Below are 18576 nucleotides of genomic sequence, written 5' to 3'. Positions count from 1 at the left end.
TCAATCTTATGCTTTATAATGTTTATTACTTTGTCAAAATAAGAGTAAGAATGATTAAAGAAACAAGTTGGGCCAGGACAAAATTTTTAAACACTAATTTTTTTGGTTTCCCACATGTATCCTCGCACTAGAGGCAATCATGTCCAAGCCGGGAACATCCACAGATACGTGGGACTAACTCTTCCAGCAAACATTTTTTTCATCCACAAGACTCGAACCCGATACCTTGCTTAGGAGAACCAAGCATGTACCACTTGAACCAACACACGTTGGTAGAGACTAGGAACCAAAGTAAAGTAGTTTTTACACAAAATTAAATTAGTTAAAAGCTAACATTAACTCACCACTTCTTCTATCCTAAAATATATACCACTACATGTCATTTCATTTTCATTGCGAGAGAGAGAGTATAGTTAATATATATTAAATTCAATGTTTTACTTTTCTCACTAATAAACAATAAACAAATGTGGCTCTGAATTTTGGTATAGAATTAAACACAAGTACATTTATGGTGCTGCATAAATTGTGACTTAGACATGGAAATGTACATATGGGAAAACAATCCTACAATAGAGCAAAATGAGAAGAATTGACAGCATCACAAAACAACTAGAATATACACATAAGAGCTATGTGATGATATGAAAGGGCCTTAGGAACACATTTGCAGTGTAGATATCAAAAGGTTGCCGAACCTGTTCTGCGAAGCTGGTGCTTAGGGTCCGGTGGTGGCGCGCATGGCAATACCTTCTCTATCTCCTGCAACAAGGAAAAAAACTTGGAATCAGCAGAGATGAATCGTCTATAGTAATCTTTGTTGGTGTTCGCTAACAAGTTATTCGATAAATGCGCATTTTCTTCTTCAACAATGTAATAATTCAGCAAACCGAAGAAAAACAACAGTAGCTAGTAGGTAACAAACTCGAAGGACGACTTAACTACATACCATATAGTTGGTTAAAAGATCATTTGTGTTTGGTAAAGCCATATCACAGAAAGTATGGTCTGTTTCAAGATCTATGGTCCTAAAGATTGTTAAGAAAAGTTGGAATTCAATGAAAAAAATGTTCATAGCATCTCAACCATGAATGAAGATTGGGATCAAAAGCCATTCCCTGTGATTAACATTCTTTATTATCTTCGAGATCGGGATGTTCAAAACAATGATATGGGGTAGTTAGCACTTAGCATTCTTATATGTCATCAACTCTTGTTGATTTTTTTGGGTTGTTAGAATTGAAAAAAAAACGAAACACCAACTCGTAGTATGAATTAATTAATAACGAACTAACAACCGACTTATCGCTTTGCGGGTATTTAAAAGACCGATTCCCTTCTATAACCCTAACGGCCTAACCTTAAGCCCAAAAGAACAAGATAATTCTAATCCAAAGGGCCTAACATAAGCCTAAGAAAGAAAATACAAATGTTGTTGAATTACTTGAACCTGATAGTAAGTAGTTAGATAATAACAAAAGCATAAAGATGTACAAACACAATAATTTAGTTGTGAAATTATACATTTATATATATTATTAATTATATATGACATCATCTAGTCCTACTAGACGGTTTAACCAGCTAAACCAATTATACCTTATATGGAGTCTCTTGCAGTTTGATATTTGGTTCGGGTTTCATAACATTGATCGGTGTAAATGAAATTAGCAAACCAGTGAAAAGGAAGAGAACATGTTCAAAAATCTTCAAGGTTTTTTAGTGCTAAAATTGGCTACGAAATACGGCATAGAGATAAGTATCAAAGAAAGCAGACCGAGAACAGTGAAGAAGTGTCTGTCAATGTAATACAAACAGCATGATAAACCAAAAACCAGCATAGCAGCATAAGTTATGAAGTTATACACTTTAAAAGTGTTACTATCCAGAGAGAGACATCAAAATGAAAGCTATACAAGAGAAACATGAAAATCTTCTAACATCGTTGCAAAGGTTGATCGTAAAATAGCGTCTTAACAAAGGTTCTCTGAGGTGTAGACAGAACAGTAATAAATGAAATATCACAACATTGCTAAAAAGCATGGAATTTTACACATCATATCAAGTGTCAATAGCAACTACTAATAGGTGCATAATGGTTGTGAAGGAATAAGAAAATTTTGGCTTGTCCTGAGAAAGTTCACTTCGATTTTGGTAAATATTCCATAGCTTGATAAGCAGCTTCAGCAAGCAAAATACATATTTTTTATTGTCGTAAATACCACACAAAAGAGGATGGATATAGATGCAACAGTAAGGTCGGTACTCTTGACCTGCCTCACAGGTTCAAATTCTAGAAACAACCCCTCCACTTGAGGGGTAAAACTGCGTACATTTATCCTTTGTAGACTCTGTAAGGTGAGGTCTCGTGCACCAGTCGACTACTTTTTTATACATACCATACAAAAAATAAACTGATACAGACCATAAACAAGCATTGGCAAAAAACTAAAAAAGATGAAATCTTAATTTACGACAATTATTTCAACCATTGATTTCCCTGCCACTTTGGCAGGCCATGAAGAAAGACTAAAATATCTGCAAAAACAACAATAAACTAAAAATTCATACTGTCGAAGGTAAAGAAACATACACACTGTCTTCTAAGCCTTTCATTCTCCTCTTCCAAACGTGAAACTTTAATCTCCAGTTCTTGGGTGTAAGCCTGTGCATTGGCATAGACATCGACTTCTATCAAATTAAAACGAACTCGACTTAAAACAAATAACACCGTGCAACAAAAATATATGTATAACCTGTTTTCTTGCCCTTGACCGAGCTGCAGATTCCCTATTTTTAATCATCCTCTTCTGCTTCCGCTCCACAGTTTTCTCTACCACTACATTGCCAGAGGCAACCCTTTTCCGGCCTAGAGTTTGTGTATCCGATGGTGACATTGTCGCCATTGTTTTAGAGTATGCTGCATCCAAAATCGGATTCACCGCAACCTGGAAAGGCTGTTGAATGGCATTACCAGCCACAAAGCCAACCATCATATTATCCTGCAGATTTTGATGTTGATGTTGGTATTGCAACCAATTACCATGTTGTGAAGCATTTTTCTCGGAAGCCCCATTTGAATCAATCCCTGACATAGCACCACCACCACCACCGACATCCTTCGTAGGAAAAGAATCAGTAACCACTCCAGCCTTCACTAAGAAGTCCTCCAAAGTCATCTCACCCAATGTAGGACATCTCTCCCGAGCTTCCCTACCCCTATCACCGCCTTTTTTCATCTGCATATCTTTCCAAACCTCATCAACGGTTTTCTTGCAAAGATCGCCCGATAACGTTAAACTACCCTGCGGGTTCAAAGACGACCCCGAAACAAGCTCACCATGCTGCTGCTTGTTATTAGCACCACCACTAAAATCCAACCCGGAGGCCACATCACTACCAACTTCAGCACTCCACACACTCTTAAGCAACTCATCTAGATTCATGCTACCAAGTGGTTTTCCCAAATTCCCAAGGTGGTTCTGTACCTCATCAAGGGTTAGATTACACAATGAACCTTCCCTAGCCAAAGGTGCAATCTTTGGCTCTTGTATTGCCCCATTTTGAGACCCCATTTTTTCTAAGACCCTTTACCTATATTTTCATTTCCAAAGGTAACCCTCAATACCCAGAAAATAACCCAGAATCTAAATTTAGTAGCCAGCAACAAAGTAACCTGAAAAACTCAGAGTAGAGTGTCTATACAGTGAATTTGATATATAAAAAAGTGAACTTTGCACCAATCATGAAATAGAAAATTCAGAGAAAAATAGACAGAACATAGCCTGAAATAAACCAGATCAGATTTCAAAGGGGAATTAATGTTCCACAGAACAACATAGGAATGTTGTTAAGACAAAAAACAATCAAGTAATTATGCATGTCATTTCTATTGTAATAACTGTTCATTAAAGAATAATGAACAGACCAAAATTGATTTTCCTACAAAAGGTTAATCATAAATGAAGCCACTTTTGGAATTGGTCATATAACTAGGGAATTGAACATTCTCTGGAAGAATAAACAAAAGGGGTGATTGATTTAAGAAATTTGGAAAACGGTTGAAAGAATAGATAGTTATGGGTTTTGTCTGAGTTGTGAAATCTATGGGGTACTCTAATTTTTAGTATCTCACTTACTTGCTCCACGATCCAATCTCCGTTCTAGTTTTATTCGAATCGAAATCTTACTTAAAGGGAATCAAGCATATACCACTTGAGTCCCACGCTCTTATTTTTTTTTTTTGTTCTAAGCATCTTCCTCAAACTCAATAATTAAAACTTCAATATCCATTATTTTATTATTTTGTTGCTTAATATTTTTTATTATTAATGGTGTGAGATATGATTTAAAAATATATATATTTGCTCCTAGACTCATTTTTCTGTTTTATGGGCATTTTTCGTTTTTAAAATTTTATGCCTATGCAAAACGATCCCTCTCAATAGAATTTATGCACAATTATATTAGTTAGAGGATAAAAAGTGCACATAAAAAAATAGGGGCGAATTTTGCAAAAAAGAAAAAGATGAGTGATCAAATTGATACTTGAATGACACAAGTAATCAATGGCTAATCTTGGTTTACATTTTAGTAGGAGAGATAACAATTTTTAATTACAATTAATTAAATAACGAAAATTATAAAGAAGTATACATGATTGGATCAGAGAGAAAATTTTCAGGTATTTCCTTTTCAATATAAATCACTACGTTATCAACAAGAAATTGATATTTTATCTTACTATGTAATTCTGTTTAGTTATCTTCATTGCTGAAAATGATATTTATGTAGTAGTTGAACCATAATAGTTAATATAAAATGAATAACTTGATAAATAAGATATGACTAACGACTTATAGTTGAGAATTTTTTAAACTTGAATGACTAACGACACAAAAAAATGTTAAAATTGACATTTCAAATCAATCTTTTGTTTCTCATTGAATTCCATATGATAAAAAATTTGGATAAAAAATACATATATTATCAATATTAAATTACTTATAAGTGTCATTAGTGTATATATTATCAATATATACATAATGTCTTTCATCAAGTGTAAAATCATTACGAACTAATTAAAACGAAATCATATTATTATAAGTAACATTTACATGTATAAGATATTATGATCCATTGTGTATAATTTTTAAAAATACCACACAAATTGCATTGTATTTATTTAGTAGGCTATAAATTAAAGAAATATGTGAGCTTAATCAAGTATATCCATAAAGATGCCATTTGCGTGTAGTTAAAAGGTATGCATATGTTGTTTCAAAAAGTGTGTTACTCTATGTATCATTTTTTATAATTTAAAAGTTTAATAATTAAATATTTTTCTAGTCATCCACAATAAGTGACACATGAAACATCACATTTTGTAAGACAACAAATATATTTATGTAGGTAAAAAAGTAAACAAATATTTTAATATTTTAAAAAAAAATCATGGAGGCAGCTGCCCCCACCTGCCCTTTCAATGCTCCGCCTTTGCAAGTAATAACAATATCTAGGACCAAACTGAAAGACATAAGAAATATAGTTGTTTGATTTAAGAGGAAAAAAAAGAGGAATATAAGAGAAAGATGTATGAGTTTTTCTTGAATAGTCAATTATACCTTATTAAATTATCTCATTGAATTGATAAAAAAAATTTATTTCTAAATTTAGTTTAAATTATAATTTACTTTAAAATTTAAGTAATTAGCAATAATGCCCAATAAGCATGCATCTTCACCCTAAAACATAAGGTAATAGTGTGAAACCAATAGGGTAGTTTGGTCATTTTTTATAGTTAGTGTTTTCTTTCCCACTTTCTTCACACAATCGAGGAGAAAATAATTTGCATAAAATACATTACAATTTTCTTCCTTTTCTTTATTTCTCTCAACAACCAAATAAGTGAAGATGTTAAACTATTATTACTCTCTCTCTCTTCTTATCTTCTTTCTCATCAAACTTAATGCAAACAAATGAATCAATTATTAGAATTTTGGATATAAAGTTCACTTAAAAGACTATTTTTATACATTTATATAAGTTTAAGAATGACAATGGCCATAAAAAGTAAGAGAACTAAAATCACATAATTGAGAAATTTCACATACTAAAACTATATTATAACTTACAATAGAAACTAGAATATAGACCATACTTGTAATAAACTTAGGATCACAATTAGGAAAATGGATGAAGTTAATTTGCCATTTGGTGAATTTGAGTTAAAAAACGATTTGAATAATAGAACTTGGTGAATCAATTTTCGATTGGGTAACTATATTGACCAATCTTATGGATAAATGATGAATAGCAAATAAATTGAATCAAATTTTGATTATTTGATTTGAAATTGATTATGTATCAAATTAATCTTACATCACCAAATTAAAAAAAAGTCACCAATCCAAATCTCCAAGCTAACATCTTTTATGTCATTAATTATATTTGATTGAAGAATATATTTAAATTAAAAATTTAATTATTAATTATATTTCTGACTAATACAACTGATAATACATTAAAGAATATAAATTGTGGGATAGAAGATTGGTATGATAACATGAGTTGGATTATATCAGATTATAAGGGGTTAGGCGTATGATATTTATTAAATTAAGTAAAAAAATCAAACTTGTTGTCGTCAACTTTAATATTTACTATTATATTATTTTTAAATTATTTTAATTAGCGTAAAATGAGATGAGCACCAACGGGTGTTGGTTTAAGTGGTACATGTTTGATTCCCCTTAATCAAGGTCTCAGGTTCGAGTTTTGTGGATGGAAAAAATGACCGCTGAAAGAGTTAGTTCCACGTACCTGTGGATGTTCCGGCTCGGACAGGATTATCTCTGATTCGAGGATAAATGTGGGAAACTAAAAAAGAGCTTGTTAAAAAGTATGCTTATTGGAAATGAAAATTCTATTTTGTATTTATTGATGATGGCTTGTGTGTGATGAAGCATTAGTGATAAAAAGAGATAATAGTGATAAGGATGAGAATATTAGTAAAGAGCATCCAATTGTATGAATAATAATGATTTTTGCTAAGAGGATAAGGTGATGATGATAGAGATGTGTTGACAGATAATTATTTTAAATAAGGGTTATATTAACAAGTATTTTAATATCACATTATTTAAGTAATATAAAAAATAAGTCAACAATGAAAAACTTAGTCCATCTTTTCTCAAACAATACTTTTTAACATTCAACCTCCAACAAAAACTAAGATTAATTAATATGAGAATAAACTATCTTCTCATACTATGAAATAATTTATTTTTTCTAATCTAGTTAGTAAAAGTATGAAACATATATTGTTTTGTTTAGTTTTAAAAATACTTTTATAGAAAATGATTAAATAAAATATATGTTATGATTTTAGTAGTTGGATGAGATAATTTATAAGTATGCTATAATTTTTCATATAAAATTGATAAGTATCCTTAAAACCATAAATGAATCATACAATTGAGTCTCCAAGAGAGAAAATAAACACCATACTATCCATTATTAAACCCATTTTTTTAAACCAATTGCTGAAATTAATAAAATTCTAATTCAAATCATCAAAATGAAAACGAAGCAAACGAACACTTCTATCATATTTAAGCTTTGCTATGCGTAACTTTGTTGCTTGAAGATCTTTCCCAATTTGTACATCATAACCTACAGCAATAGTATGATATTGTTTCTGAGCTTCTAAAAGTTGTTCATTCTTTTTTATCTCTTTGTCTAAGTCACCAACATACACTCTATCCAGCTTTTCCAGAACTTTTATAGCAATTCCCTCTACAATTTCAGATTCTGACCTGTACACAATCATGCAAATCACTCTAAAAATAACGAGAAAAAGATGTATGTACTGACAATATAAGAATTTGTTATTTTGTCATTATGTCATATATTATTTATTTTCAATGATTAGTGACTGTTAAGTAAAAGTAATACAAATAAATGATGGATGATTGATTGACTGTGTATAAACATTTATATTATCAGTACATAAATATTATACTAAAAAATAATTTATTAAAGATTTATTTTTAAAGATCTAAAATTGTAGCAATGCATGTTAATATTTAATGCATGAAAACTAATATCATATTTATTTATAATTCATGAATTAGATGTTAATATTTATAACCACAATTACAATTTTAGATCATAAATTGAAGCCTTTTTTATAATCATGAATTAGAGACATAATTTCCATGAAAAATATTTAAGTTGTGATATACTATGACCAATCAAAATTTCTATGTTGCATTTTGTAGTGTAATTATTTAATTTGCTTCTACAAGTTTATACATTAATTATAAAGTTGCCGACAGAGCACATCTTCTATTTTAATATGTGTACACTTTATATATTATTTCATTTTTATTAGTTAGAAAATATAAAGTTAATATATATTTAATTCACGTTTTCATGTTTTATTTATCTGGTCAATAAAAAATAAGCGTATATAGAATGATACAAACTTTGAAATAAATCGTCACAAGTTATTACCTATTGTCAACGTTGCAATCCCAACCAGCACAATTAGCTGCCACTTCCAAACAATCCCTCCATTTTTTGATCATCTTCTCTTCTTCAACATTCTCTTCATGTTTAGCAAATGCTTCTTCATATGTTCCCTTTTGATGCCTTACATCCGAAGGATAAACATCATAGAAAACTGGCATTATAATTTGCCCTTTGTTTTTTGCACACTCGACTATCTTGACAAGTTCATCCAAACACCATTTTGAATCGGCGTAGTGTTTAGAAAAAATAATGAGTGAGAGTTTTGCTTCTTCGATGGCCCTGAGAAGGGCCATCGGAATTGCATCTCCTCTCTCAAGATTGTTGTCTATGTAAGTTCGGATATCTAATCTTTCCATAGCCGAATTAAGATGGCTAGTAAATGTCTTTCGGGTGTCATCACCTCTAAAGCTAATGAACATCTCATGCTTTGGAAGAGCCATATAGATACACAATAATATAAGCTAAAGTTTTATTATGAACATACAACTTAGACTAACTAAGATTTTATAGACAACAAGAGCACATTTTTAGCTTCATTTATAATTTTTTTTCATTGGTTAAGAGATGTATAATGTAAATTAAATTTTTTGATTGACTTGATATTTTTTGACAATTGGAAAGAAATAATATATACATTATAGGTTGGTTACGTTCTTGATAGAGACATGCATCAATTTATTTAAACCAATAGGGAAGAACAAAAAAAGAAGTACATTAATCCCTGACTTTTTTGAATAAATAAATAAAAATATGTTATATGTGCACCCAATTAACCTACAACTTTATATACAATTTTCTTAATTAAAAAAGAAATGGAACAAACACATTGTCTTTATTATTTTTTATTATCCTTATAATAGAAGCTATATATGTACATACTATAGGAATTTGATTGTACAACAACATTATTTATAATTTTATATAGCAACTTTCTAACAAGTTAAGAAATTATGGTAGATTTTCTTCTTTTTTGAATTGTTCTCTATATAAAATTTATATTTTTTTACATATAATGATTTTTACCTGTGTCATCCACAAGTTTTTAATTATTTATTACATCAAATATATAATTATATATTTAATTTGTCGGTTTTTAAAATTTTATAACATATATTTTGTCTATATAATTATACATCTAATTTTAGCAGATGTGATTTCTTTGTCAAATGAATATTGATTTGCATGATCAAATCACATGATTATCTTGATTTTTGAAAAAGTTTGGTTTTTCGATTTTAAAAATTGTCATAACTCATTAATGCTGTTCAATTTTTTATTTTTGTTATCATGTACAAACTCACTTTTAGCATTATGTACAAGACTCCTTAATGCGTTTTTATGTGGAGATTTTCCTTTTTCAAGAACTTTATTAATTGGATATTTTAGTTTTTCTCTTTTCAAGAAATTGATCATCAACCACTTGTCCTAATCATAGAAATACATATGTTATCCCATATTGACTCTATGTATCATCAGCTTTAACTAATTGAAAAATATATTTAAATTAATGTTTATTTATTAAATATTTTTTGATCAATTACAATTTATAATATATGAAGTGACACATATTATAAGATAATAGAAGAAGGGATAAATTAACTTTTTCTTCATAGCACTTGACATTCCAATTACCACAAATTTTGCACCGTTTGAATTATTATAGCATTTATTCATGTCTCAATCTGTATGTAATATAGATAGTATTTTTTTAAAATATGTACTACTATAGATAGCATTTATTTATTCTCTATTTTAGTACATTTTTTTCCTATTCTATTGATAGCGATAAATTGCAGATGTTGCATTTTGAACTTCAAATTCTGAAGGATGATCAAGTTTTATGTTTCAGTCAAATAGTCCTTCTACAATTTACTTTAACTACTTTATTGCCAATAATTTTAGCAATTCTAATAATTTCATGTTCCACTACATATATTTCTTATTTTTCATTGATCGAAAAAGTAAAACATAAATTAAATATATATAATTTTTACATTTTTGACCAATAAAAATAAAACGATAAATAAAATGACACATATTAAAATAGAAAATATGCCCCATAAAATTTATAAGCCACAAGGAAATTTCTTCTTAATTACTACATTAGGGATTGGTGTTGATGCATAAGGTTGTCCAATAATGTTAACAATGGACATTTTTATTATTAGGAGTAGTGTTTTTGACCAGCACTGCATATTTGTTTATCTGGATTTTTTAATTTAATAAATTCAATATTATTGATTAATATTATATGATTCAAAGTTATATAACATAAGGGGATCATGGTAGTTAGAAAAATAGGTTTTATTTTTTTACAAGTCATAGGATATAAGTTGGAAAACTTATTATTAGTAAAGAGAAAATAGACATGAAAAATATTAAAAAACGGACTCTTACTATAGCTTATAATCTTTTAATACGATTTTTTTTTAATGTTTATAGCTTTTCATTTTCTAAAATAATGCAGTTTGAAATTTTTTATGTACAAAAGATTTACACCGATAAGAATAACACTTGTTTTTAATACCTTCCAAAAGTCAACTTAAGAGAAAAATTAATAAACTGGTGGGAAATATAGATACTTTTATTGGGAGGTTATCTTCTATTTATGCATTATGAGTGTAAATCTTTTTACACTATCAACACTTCATACATCATTAATTTATACTATAATGTTCCGTATCATTCATACTTTATATTTACAATCAATTAATCATTTACTCTAAAATATAAATAAATGATAAATAATATATTCACTTCATATAAATCTTAATTATTAATACATACTATACTCTATGACAACTAAGATTTATTTGCTGGCAGGGAAAGTCAAAGGCAAAAGATGTAAAAAGATTAATAATAAATTTGGTGGATATAATATATATGTATTATTAGTTTAAAGATTTATACACAAACATTATATTACATTTCTTTTTTGAATAGTCAATAATAATTAAATATGAATAGTGGATGATGTAATAAGAATATATAAAATTCATAAATGCATTAATCTTTTTTCCTCATATTTTAAATCAACTTGACACCCAATTAGGGATAAAACACCTTGAATTTCTGATACATCGAAATTGAAATATTCACATGAAGAGATCAATCTTTGATAGACTTCAATTCAAGTTTGACTTCCAAATTGATTTATTAAAATATATATGATATGATAGCCACTACCCTTAAGGTTAAGGACTTAAGGGGAAAGACTAAAGAAAAAAAAAGATATTCTTTTTTATAGTTAGTGTTCAAAAGGTGGTTTTTTGTTTTCATACACATTTTTTTAGAAAAATCATTCTAGTTAAGATATTTACTTTTATTGTAATGCATCACCTCTACGATAAAGTATGTCACTTTTATTGTATCAAACCATTGAATTTCTCTAAAATCAATAGTTAAGATGTGGAAAAACGTATTGCTAAAGTAAGTGGATCTTTATAATCGGATTACCAAAATAACCATATTACCTTAATACAAAGTTATCATTTTGGTTAAATGAGTTTAGTTGGTTTAGTCGATGGATTTTTCTTTTGACTTTTGGTTGAGTTTCTAACTTCTAATAAATTCTTATATGTTGAATAGTTAGTTATATTTGAAAATGTGGCAAAAAATTATTTGAAAATATCTTCATAGTTCAAACAAGTATTTCAGATAATTATATATAATTTCCACAAACTTATGAGATTTTTTTAAACAAAGTTTCATTGTAGTTTTGAAATTAACTCATAATAGTCAAAAAGTTATTATTTGTTTATTAAATCATGTAAAATTAAGTTTTAAAATCAGAATACTCCTTAGAAAATTTGAAGTTGATTGGGTGAAAAATTTCAGAATTTCTTGAGATGGTTGATTTGTATGACCCTTTGACCTTTTATGAGTCTATTATTGTAGGATGTTTTAAAGGGTCCAATATTTTTCTTATGGGAAATTTTACAAGATAATAAATCCTAGAAAGCCATTATATATTATTATGATTAATTATAATTCCAAGATAAAGAATATTTTTATCATTATATTATTAGGAAAAACAATAAAATAATGTCGAGATAAATCATTTATGAGATAATATTAAGATATTATGTATTTACTTGATAAATAACTAGAAGATATTTCAATATCTTAATAGGATAAATCCTAACAATATCAAGGAAAAATATGGATAAGAGATAGATCTAAAGGAGTAATATAATATTCCGAAAGCTATGAATATTGAGTCTCGAGTGTCAAATAATACATTATTTCTTTCCTCGGAATTACATAAGTCTTGATTTCTCATTCATAAGGTACGTAGGACCAAAGTCATCATTGTCGGGTCCAAAAGTTTCATAAATTCATTTTCGGTCCTGGTTTTGCCATACCAAAATATTGATGCTTATGTAATACTCTAGCATTGTCATGTGATCCCTTTCGAACCATGAATTTATGAAAGGTTTGTTTGCAAGTTGAGTTATGGAGGGTAATGAAGAGAAATGGAAGGCTTTTGAGTCATCTCACAAATGCATTTCATGGCTCTTAACCCTTCCATTTCTCTTCTTTTCCCTCCAAAACTCAACTCGCAAACAGACCCTAAATATACCACCATTAAGCTCAAAAACACCATGCAAATGTGCAATATTTGATTCCCCTATAGGGAGTCTTCCGCGACTCGAATCTATGACCTCATAGAGGCTACAATAGCCTGATAGTAGCAACTCAATAAAATCTGGAATTTACAAGTTATAAGTATATGAGGTCACGAATTCAAGTCACATATCTTCCTCGGGGAGGAATAGAGTAAAATTTTGCAAAAGCTCAACAACTAGTACACTCAATAAGTTAATGGACTGATATGTAACATGTGAAAGCTGGAGTATTAAAACTATATATTACAAACCCCACAATGGAGTATAAAATCTTCAAGTTCCACACTGCATCATCCCAAAAATCTAGTAGAAATAAAATCTGCAATTGCCATGCTTGATGTTAAACCAGGTGACTCAATTCCATAAAGATTAATAAGACCAGGTACCCCATGAATGTCTTCTCCCTGCATAAATGAAGCATCAGTTATGTCAAAATTTCAAATGTTTGGTTAAAATATAGAAACACACTACAGTCAATCATTCATTCAAAGAACATATAATGCTATGGAAACACACTAGCATGCTTCTTCGAATACCAGGTTACCGATATGTTACTCCGTCTATATAAGAAAAGGTTGTTCAGTGCACGAGACTCCATCTAGTGGGATCTGAGAAAGGTAGATGTATGCAACTTTATCCCTGCAAGTAGAGAGGCTGTTTCCAGGATTTGAACCTGTGATATTTTGGTCACTAAACAACAACCTTCGCATCGTGTTGAAGCTCACCTTTAGTCCATTTATATCTATAACAAAAAGAGGGTGAGTTTGGCGTAACGGTAAGGTTGTTGCTTAGTAGTGATAATAAGGTTATGAGTTTAAATCCTGGAAACAGCTTCTTCGCTTGCAGGTGTAAGGCTGTGTACATCTACCCTCCTCATACCCTACTAAGTGAGAGCCTTGTGCACCAGACCACCCCTTTTAACAAAATTATAGTTAGATGGAAGTTGAAAAATCAAATGGCAATGGGAATGAGAAAATAAGAAGTGATGTCCATCATGGGAGAGGAAAATGTAGATAGTTTACATGTAAGAATAGAAGTAAACAAAGATCATCAAAGAGAAACTGAGAAAAAAAGATAAAAACAAAGATACATTGAAGCAAGAAAGTGAACAAGGAAGATAAGCACACAAAAATCAAGAAGCAAATTCATGCAATGCCATTTGATAAAAGTGCAAAAATGGACACAACATTAATGTTTATATGTACCACTATTTGAAACTCTGAACACACAAGTCTTGAAAATAACAGCAAATTTTGTGGAGGAAAAAGGATTATATTATAGAACACCAATGCCATTCTTTTTGTTAGTACTAAATTTCAGTGGACAACCTAGCAAAGATTTGACCATATAATTGCATAGACAGATAGACAACTTGGTTCCATAATAAGTGTCAATTAGAGGAAATCTAATGATAGTACTATTGGTTTTAACCAGAGGAAAAGTGGTACCGGTTGCCCGACATAAAACGAAAAACAATTACAATGGTATATGTAAAGGATAGTTTTAGGACGTTAATGCCAATCGATTTCATTGTAATACAATTGAAGCAAATGAACATTAGGCGACAAAATTGAGAATAAAATAGCTTGCACAAAAAACGGGTCAAAATGAGTGAACTGTATGGAACAAAAGTAACATTGAAATCTAACATCTTGCACAATATTGCCTCTATTAGTAAAACTATGGGACACACATTTCAGATTGCCAACAGAAAGGTAGATATGCTCTAAGAGTGTGAGAAACAACCTGTATTACAAAATCAACAGACGGCTGACCGGGACCTGAAAGTTTAGGCCGGATCCCAGAATATCCTGGTTCCAAAGACTCGTCCTTCAGATTTGGGTAGTACTTTCGTATCTCTGGATAAAACCGCTCAACACGATTTGCACGTACTGAATAGTCAAACCTAGGATCAATGCTTACTTAAGTCAAGTCTGTGATCCAAAGCAACAAATTTCCTTTTCAAGGGCATATATGAAAATGAAAATATGAATCAAAAGTTTTTAGAGTATCAAAATTTGTATTTAGCAGTAACTCAATTGTTTAAATCTTAAGATTAAGATATTAATAGATGTTTAATATCTCAAGTATTAAAATTTATGTCATCCAACTAAAACTTTAAGATGACACAAGATCCTAATGAGCCTAAGGGCGGTCCAATGCATGAGGCTCCCATTTTAGTGGGGTACGGGGAGGGTACAAGCAGAGAGGCTGTCCAAGATTTGAACTTGTGACATCATGGTCTCTAAGTAACAACCTTACTGTTCCGCCAAACTCACATTCCAAGATCCTAACGAGCCTAAACTTTTTAAATAAATAAGTCAACACAATCAGTATGAAAATGTAATTCGAGGAGCCAAGAGAAGCCTTAGAGTAAATTGGAGCAGTATCGTCCACTAACAGACTCAAACAAGTAGTAAATTGCAGAACAGCCAAGCTGCAGATTACTTTTATTGATGGGATTAGAATTAATGGATAATGCCTATTCTTATAAATTGTCATAATAAAGTGCACAATCTACCCCTCCATGCTAACAAAACCTAAGAAACTATAGATGCTTTGAATCAGTTAACATAAAGAACAAAGATCCTATGAATCATGACATGCCCGTCAGAGTCATTCAGGTTCTTAGTCAACTAAAATGTGAATCCGGTACTAGTACGGCGAGAAGTGCTCTAGGTTCTATAATCTGCTGGTGATGTTAGAATAGAATTATAAATAACGAATTAAAACGGAACCGTTTTCCGACATGACGAAACATTGCCATGGATCTTATGCAGCAGAAAGCAGCTTAGGACAAGGCATAGAACTATATACTAGTACAATCCAAAAGCATGAAAATGATGGGTTTAGGAAGTACTTGTTCAGAAAGCTTGAGCTATCATCAACACCATCGATCCATTCAACATCTGGTCCAAACTTGACCTGACCATTTAAGTCTATAGTAACATGCACACCAAGGCCACCGTCCTCTGGTATGGGATATATCAAATGCCTGAAAGGAGTGGCTTTAGTATTAGATAATGTGAAGTAGCAACCACGGGCATAGTAGGCAGGAGGAACGACTCGACTTTGTAGGCCAGTGAATCTTTTTGCGAGGATCGGGGCACTTAGGCCTGCAGAGTTCACTACGAGTTTAGGCATTAGTACTAGTTCTGGGCGCAAAATTGAAGTCCCATTCCATTCTTTAATAGATTTGGTTTCTGATATATGGAGACAAATATGGTTCCCTTCAAGATGGCCACCGGTGACTGTTGAATTGTATGTGAAGGTTGCTCTGTGATTTTCAGCTTCCCCCTGAACCAATACCGGGTTTATACTCCTGTCAATGTACGATTTAAACTCCAGATAAAGAAATCTAATAGCTACAAAAAGTAATGTCAGAATAGGTATATTTAAACCATATTCAGAAATGAGTTAATCAATTTTTACATGGTAAAAGGAGCTAGAAATGCATACCACTAAAGAAAGCATTAAAGAATGGGAATCAACAATCCCAGAGAGTGGCGATAGTATCGCTTTCACGCATTGCAATTCAGGTTCCATTTTCATGGCCTCAGCGCCATCCATCATCCTCAAGCTATCCACCCCATTCTGAATCCCACGATTTATTATATCATTTAGCTTTGGAATCTCTGAAGATCGAGTAGCGACTATAAGCTTACCAATTTGTTTATGTGGAATACCGTGTTCGGAGCAGTACTCATATAACATTTCTCTTCCTCTTACACAAAAAAGCGCCTGCAAAATAAGTAATCAAACAAACTACAGTCATCTTTCGGTTCATTGCCTAGAAGAACAGTCAGCTAATACAAAAACCATAAGTATACGAAGATGTAAACAATATGGTTCAGTAATTATTAGTAGAGAAAGCGACCCACTACTTTCACTTTCTATAGCATAAAGTATGAGATATTGAAACTTTCACATCCATACAACAGTAAGAAATAAGAATCATATATCAGCTAGAGAAAAAGTACCCATCTCAACAGATAGCCGAAAAGCTAGACAGCTTACTGTAACAGTTCATTTTGATATCCAAAGCATACTTTGATATATCATGCAAATTAAAGTTTCAATATCATGGTTTTGGTATTCTCCGCCATTGCATTGCTACCAGATTTTTCCTCAATTGTTTATAATTGTGGCAAATGCAAAATAACCACTACCCGCAACTATAATTTAAAGCCTTGCAACATCAATGAGTTTCCATCAGTTATTCAAATAGCAACCTACATCACGTGATGCAGCCACAATGTTGAAGTTGTTGTGACCGCCGCGATTGCAATTGCAGCATGACACCTAATCACAATGTTGTGGCTATATCATACTGCAACGTATCCGCATTGACTTGCATCTGGGCCGCACCAAATTCAAAAATATTTTTTAATCACAAAATAATTCACACCGTAAGGGCCGCAATCTACATTGCAACAACCACAATTACAGAAAGATGAAACTCAGCACATGATATACAAGATTAACTACAGACAATATCCATTTCTCACTAACCAACATGACAACATAAATATAAGTACCTTTTATCTTTATGGGTGTCAAAAAAAAGAGAACTTTAACAACAATTATAACATGGGTATGCTAAAAAACCTTGAAAGAATTATGTGGGTAATAGATTCCAGCATGAATAACTTCACTATTTCGAGAACTGGTACAAGTGCCAAAGGTTGGAGCTGATTCAATGACCAAAACATCTCTACCCTTGAGTGCTAGTGCTCTTGCCACTGCTATGCCAACAACACCAGCACCTATTACTATGCAATCAACTTTCTCCTTTGGGACAGTGTACGAGGTTGTTGTATCAGTTGAGGTATTGTTGGTGATGGTTCTAACACAATTGCCATAGAAATGTTTCAATTTTGATGATGACGATGATGATGCAAATCTGTTCAAGTTTGTTCTGAAATGTTGAAGCATTTCTTCCTCGTATGTACTTTGATCAGAGATTCAGAGAACACGAGTTACAAAAAATTTAAGGAAATTAAATGTTCTGAGTTATATCATTAGTGATAATACAAATAAATAATTTATGATATAAATACATATCTATATTAATAGTGTAAAGACACTCCAAATTAAATATAAAAAAATGGATAAGGGTTTCTGAAATATTCCTCATTTTCTATTTCCATTTCCTAAAAAAACTCATTTTCGGGAAATTAAAACTTAGAAAACAGGTTCGGTTTCATTTCATATATTTTTTTAAATGGAACAATAAAAATAATATAGCTCCATTTTGTAAAGGATAAAAGTGTGTTAGATTATGTTTACACTCATAAATAAGCATCAATTTTTAGTAAAGTTTAAAATTAATTTTTAAATAACTTTTTTAAATGTAGATTTTAATTTCATATACTTTAAAAGCATATTGTTATTGAATACATTTTTATGGTTA

At 30.9% G+C, this 18576-nt stretch overlaps 3 protein-coding genes across 3 annotated transcripts; all 3 read right to left on the bottom strand.

The window, feature by feature from the left end:
* Positions 469–4172, bottom strand: LOC109336419 (ABSCISIC ACID-INSENSITIVE 5-like protein 2). The gene is made up of 4 exons (XM_019573007.1): positions 4136–4172; positions 2757–3676; positions 2594–2665; positions 469–762 (listed from the first exon to the last, which is right to left on the bottom strand). The coding sequence occupies exons 2-4, from the start codon at positions 3573–3575 to the stop codon at positions 682–684; spliced, it is 972 nt and encodes a 323-aa protein (XP_019428552.1). The 5' UTR covers positions 3576–3676; positions 4136–4172; the 3' UTR covers positions 469–681.
* LOC109336447 (TMV resistance protein N-like) lies at positions 7534–9021 on the bottom strand. The gene is made up of 2 exons (XM_019573050.1): positions 8518–9021; positions 7534–7817 (listed from the first exon to the last, which is right to left on the bottom strand). Exons 1-2 carry the CDS (start codon positions 8973–8975, stop codon positions 7562–7564), a joined length of 714 nt encoding a protein of 237 aa, XP_019428595.1. The 5' UTR covers positions 8976–9021; the 3' UTR covers positions 7534–7561.
* LOC109336445 (L-2-hydroxyglutarate dehydrogenase, mitochondrial) lies at positions 13422–18150 on the bottom strand. Its single transcript, XM_019573048.1, has 5 exons — positions 17772–18150; positions 16623–16904; positions 16024–16460; positions 14910–15069; positions 13422–13567 (listed from the first exon to the last, which is right to left on the bottom strand). The coding sequence occupies exons 1-5, from the start codon at positions 18096–18098 to the stop codon at positions 13454–13456; spliced, it is 1320 nt and encodes a 439-aa protein (XP_019428593.1). The 5' UTR covers positions 18099–18150; the 3' UTR covers positions 13422–13453.

Source organism: Lupinus angustifolius, chromosome LG20 (genome assembly GCF_001865875.1).
Source record: "Lupinus angustifolius cultivar Tanjil chromosome LG20, LupAngTanjil_v1.0, whole genome shotgun sequence".
In the NCBI taxonomy this organism is placed as follows: Eukaryota; Viridiplantae; Streptophyta; class Magnoliopsida; order Fabales; family Fabaceae; genus Lupinus; species Lupinus angustifolius.
Note: the sequence above shows the minus strand (reverse complement) of the source record. Positions and strands in the feature narration are given on the sequence as shown.

What these genes read in the sequence shown, in the direction of transcription:
- LOC109336419 (XM_019573007.1), bottom strand. Translation starts at nt 3,575, where the DNA reads ATGGGGTCTCAAAATGGGGCAATACAAGAGCCAAAGATTGCACCTTTG. An exon ending in GGTCAAGGGCAAGAAAACAG is followed by an intron (nt 2,666 to 2,756) that starts GTTATACATATA and finishes GCCAATGCACAG; the next exon opens with GCTTACACCCAAGAACTGGA. An exon ending in AAAGGCTTAGAAGACAGTGT is followed by an intron (nt 763 to 2,593) that starts GTATGTTTCTTT and finishes TCCTTGTTGCAG; the next exon opens with GAGATAGAGAAGGTATTGCC.
- LOC109336447 (XM_019573050.1), bottom strand. Translation starts at nt 8,975, where the DNA reads ATGGCTCTTCCAAAGCATGAGATGTTCATTAGCTTTAGAGGTGATGAC. An exon ending in GATTGCAACGTTGACAATAG is followed by an intron (nt 7,818 to 8,517) that starts GTAATAACTTGT and finishes GATTGTGTACAG; the next exon opens with GTCAGAATCTGAAATTGTAG.
- LOC109336445 (XM_019573048.1), bottom strand. Translation starts at nt 18,098, where the DNA reads ATGCTTCAACATTTCAGAACAAACTTGAACAGATTTGCATCATCATCG. An exon ending in CTTTAATGCTTTCTTTAGTG is followed by an intron (nt 16,461 to 16,622) that starts GTATGCATTTCT and finishes GTATTGGTTCAG; the next exon opens with GGGGAAGCTGAAAATCACAG. An exon ending in AGCTCAAGCTTTCTGAACAA is followed by an intron (nt 15,070 to 16,023) that starts GTACTTCCTAAA and finishes CATTGATCCTAG; the next exon opens with GTTTGACTATTCAGTACGTG.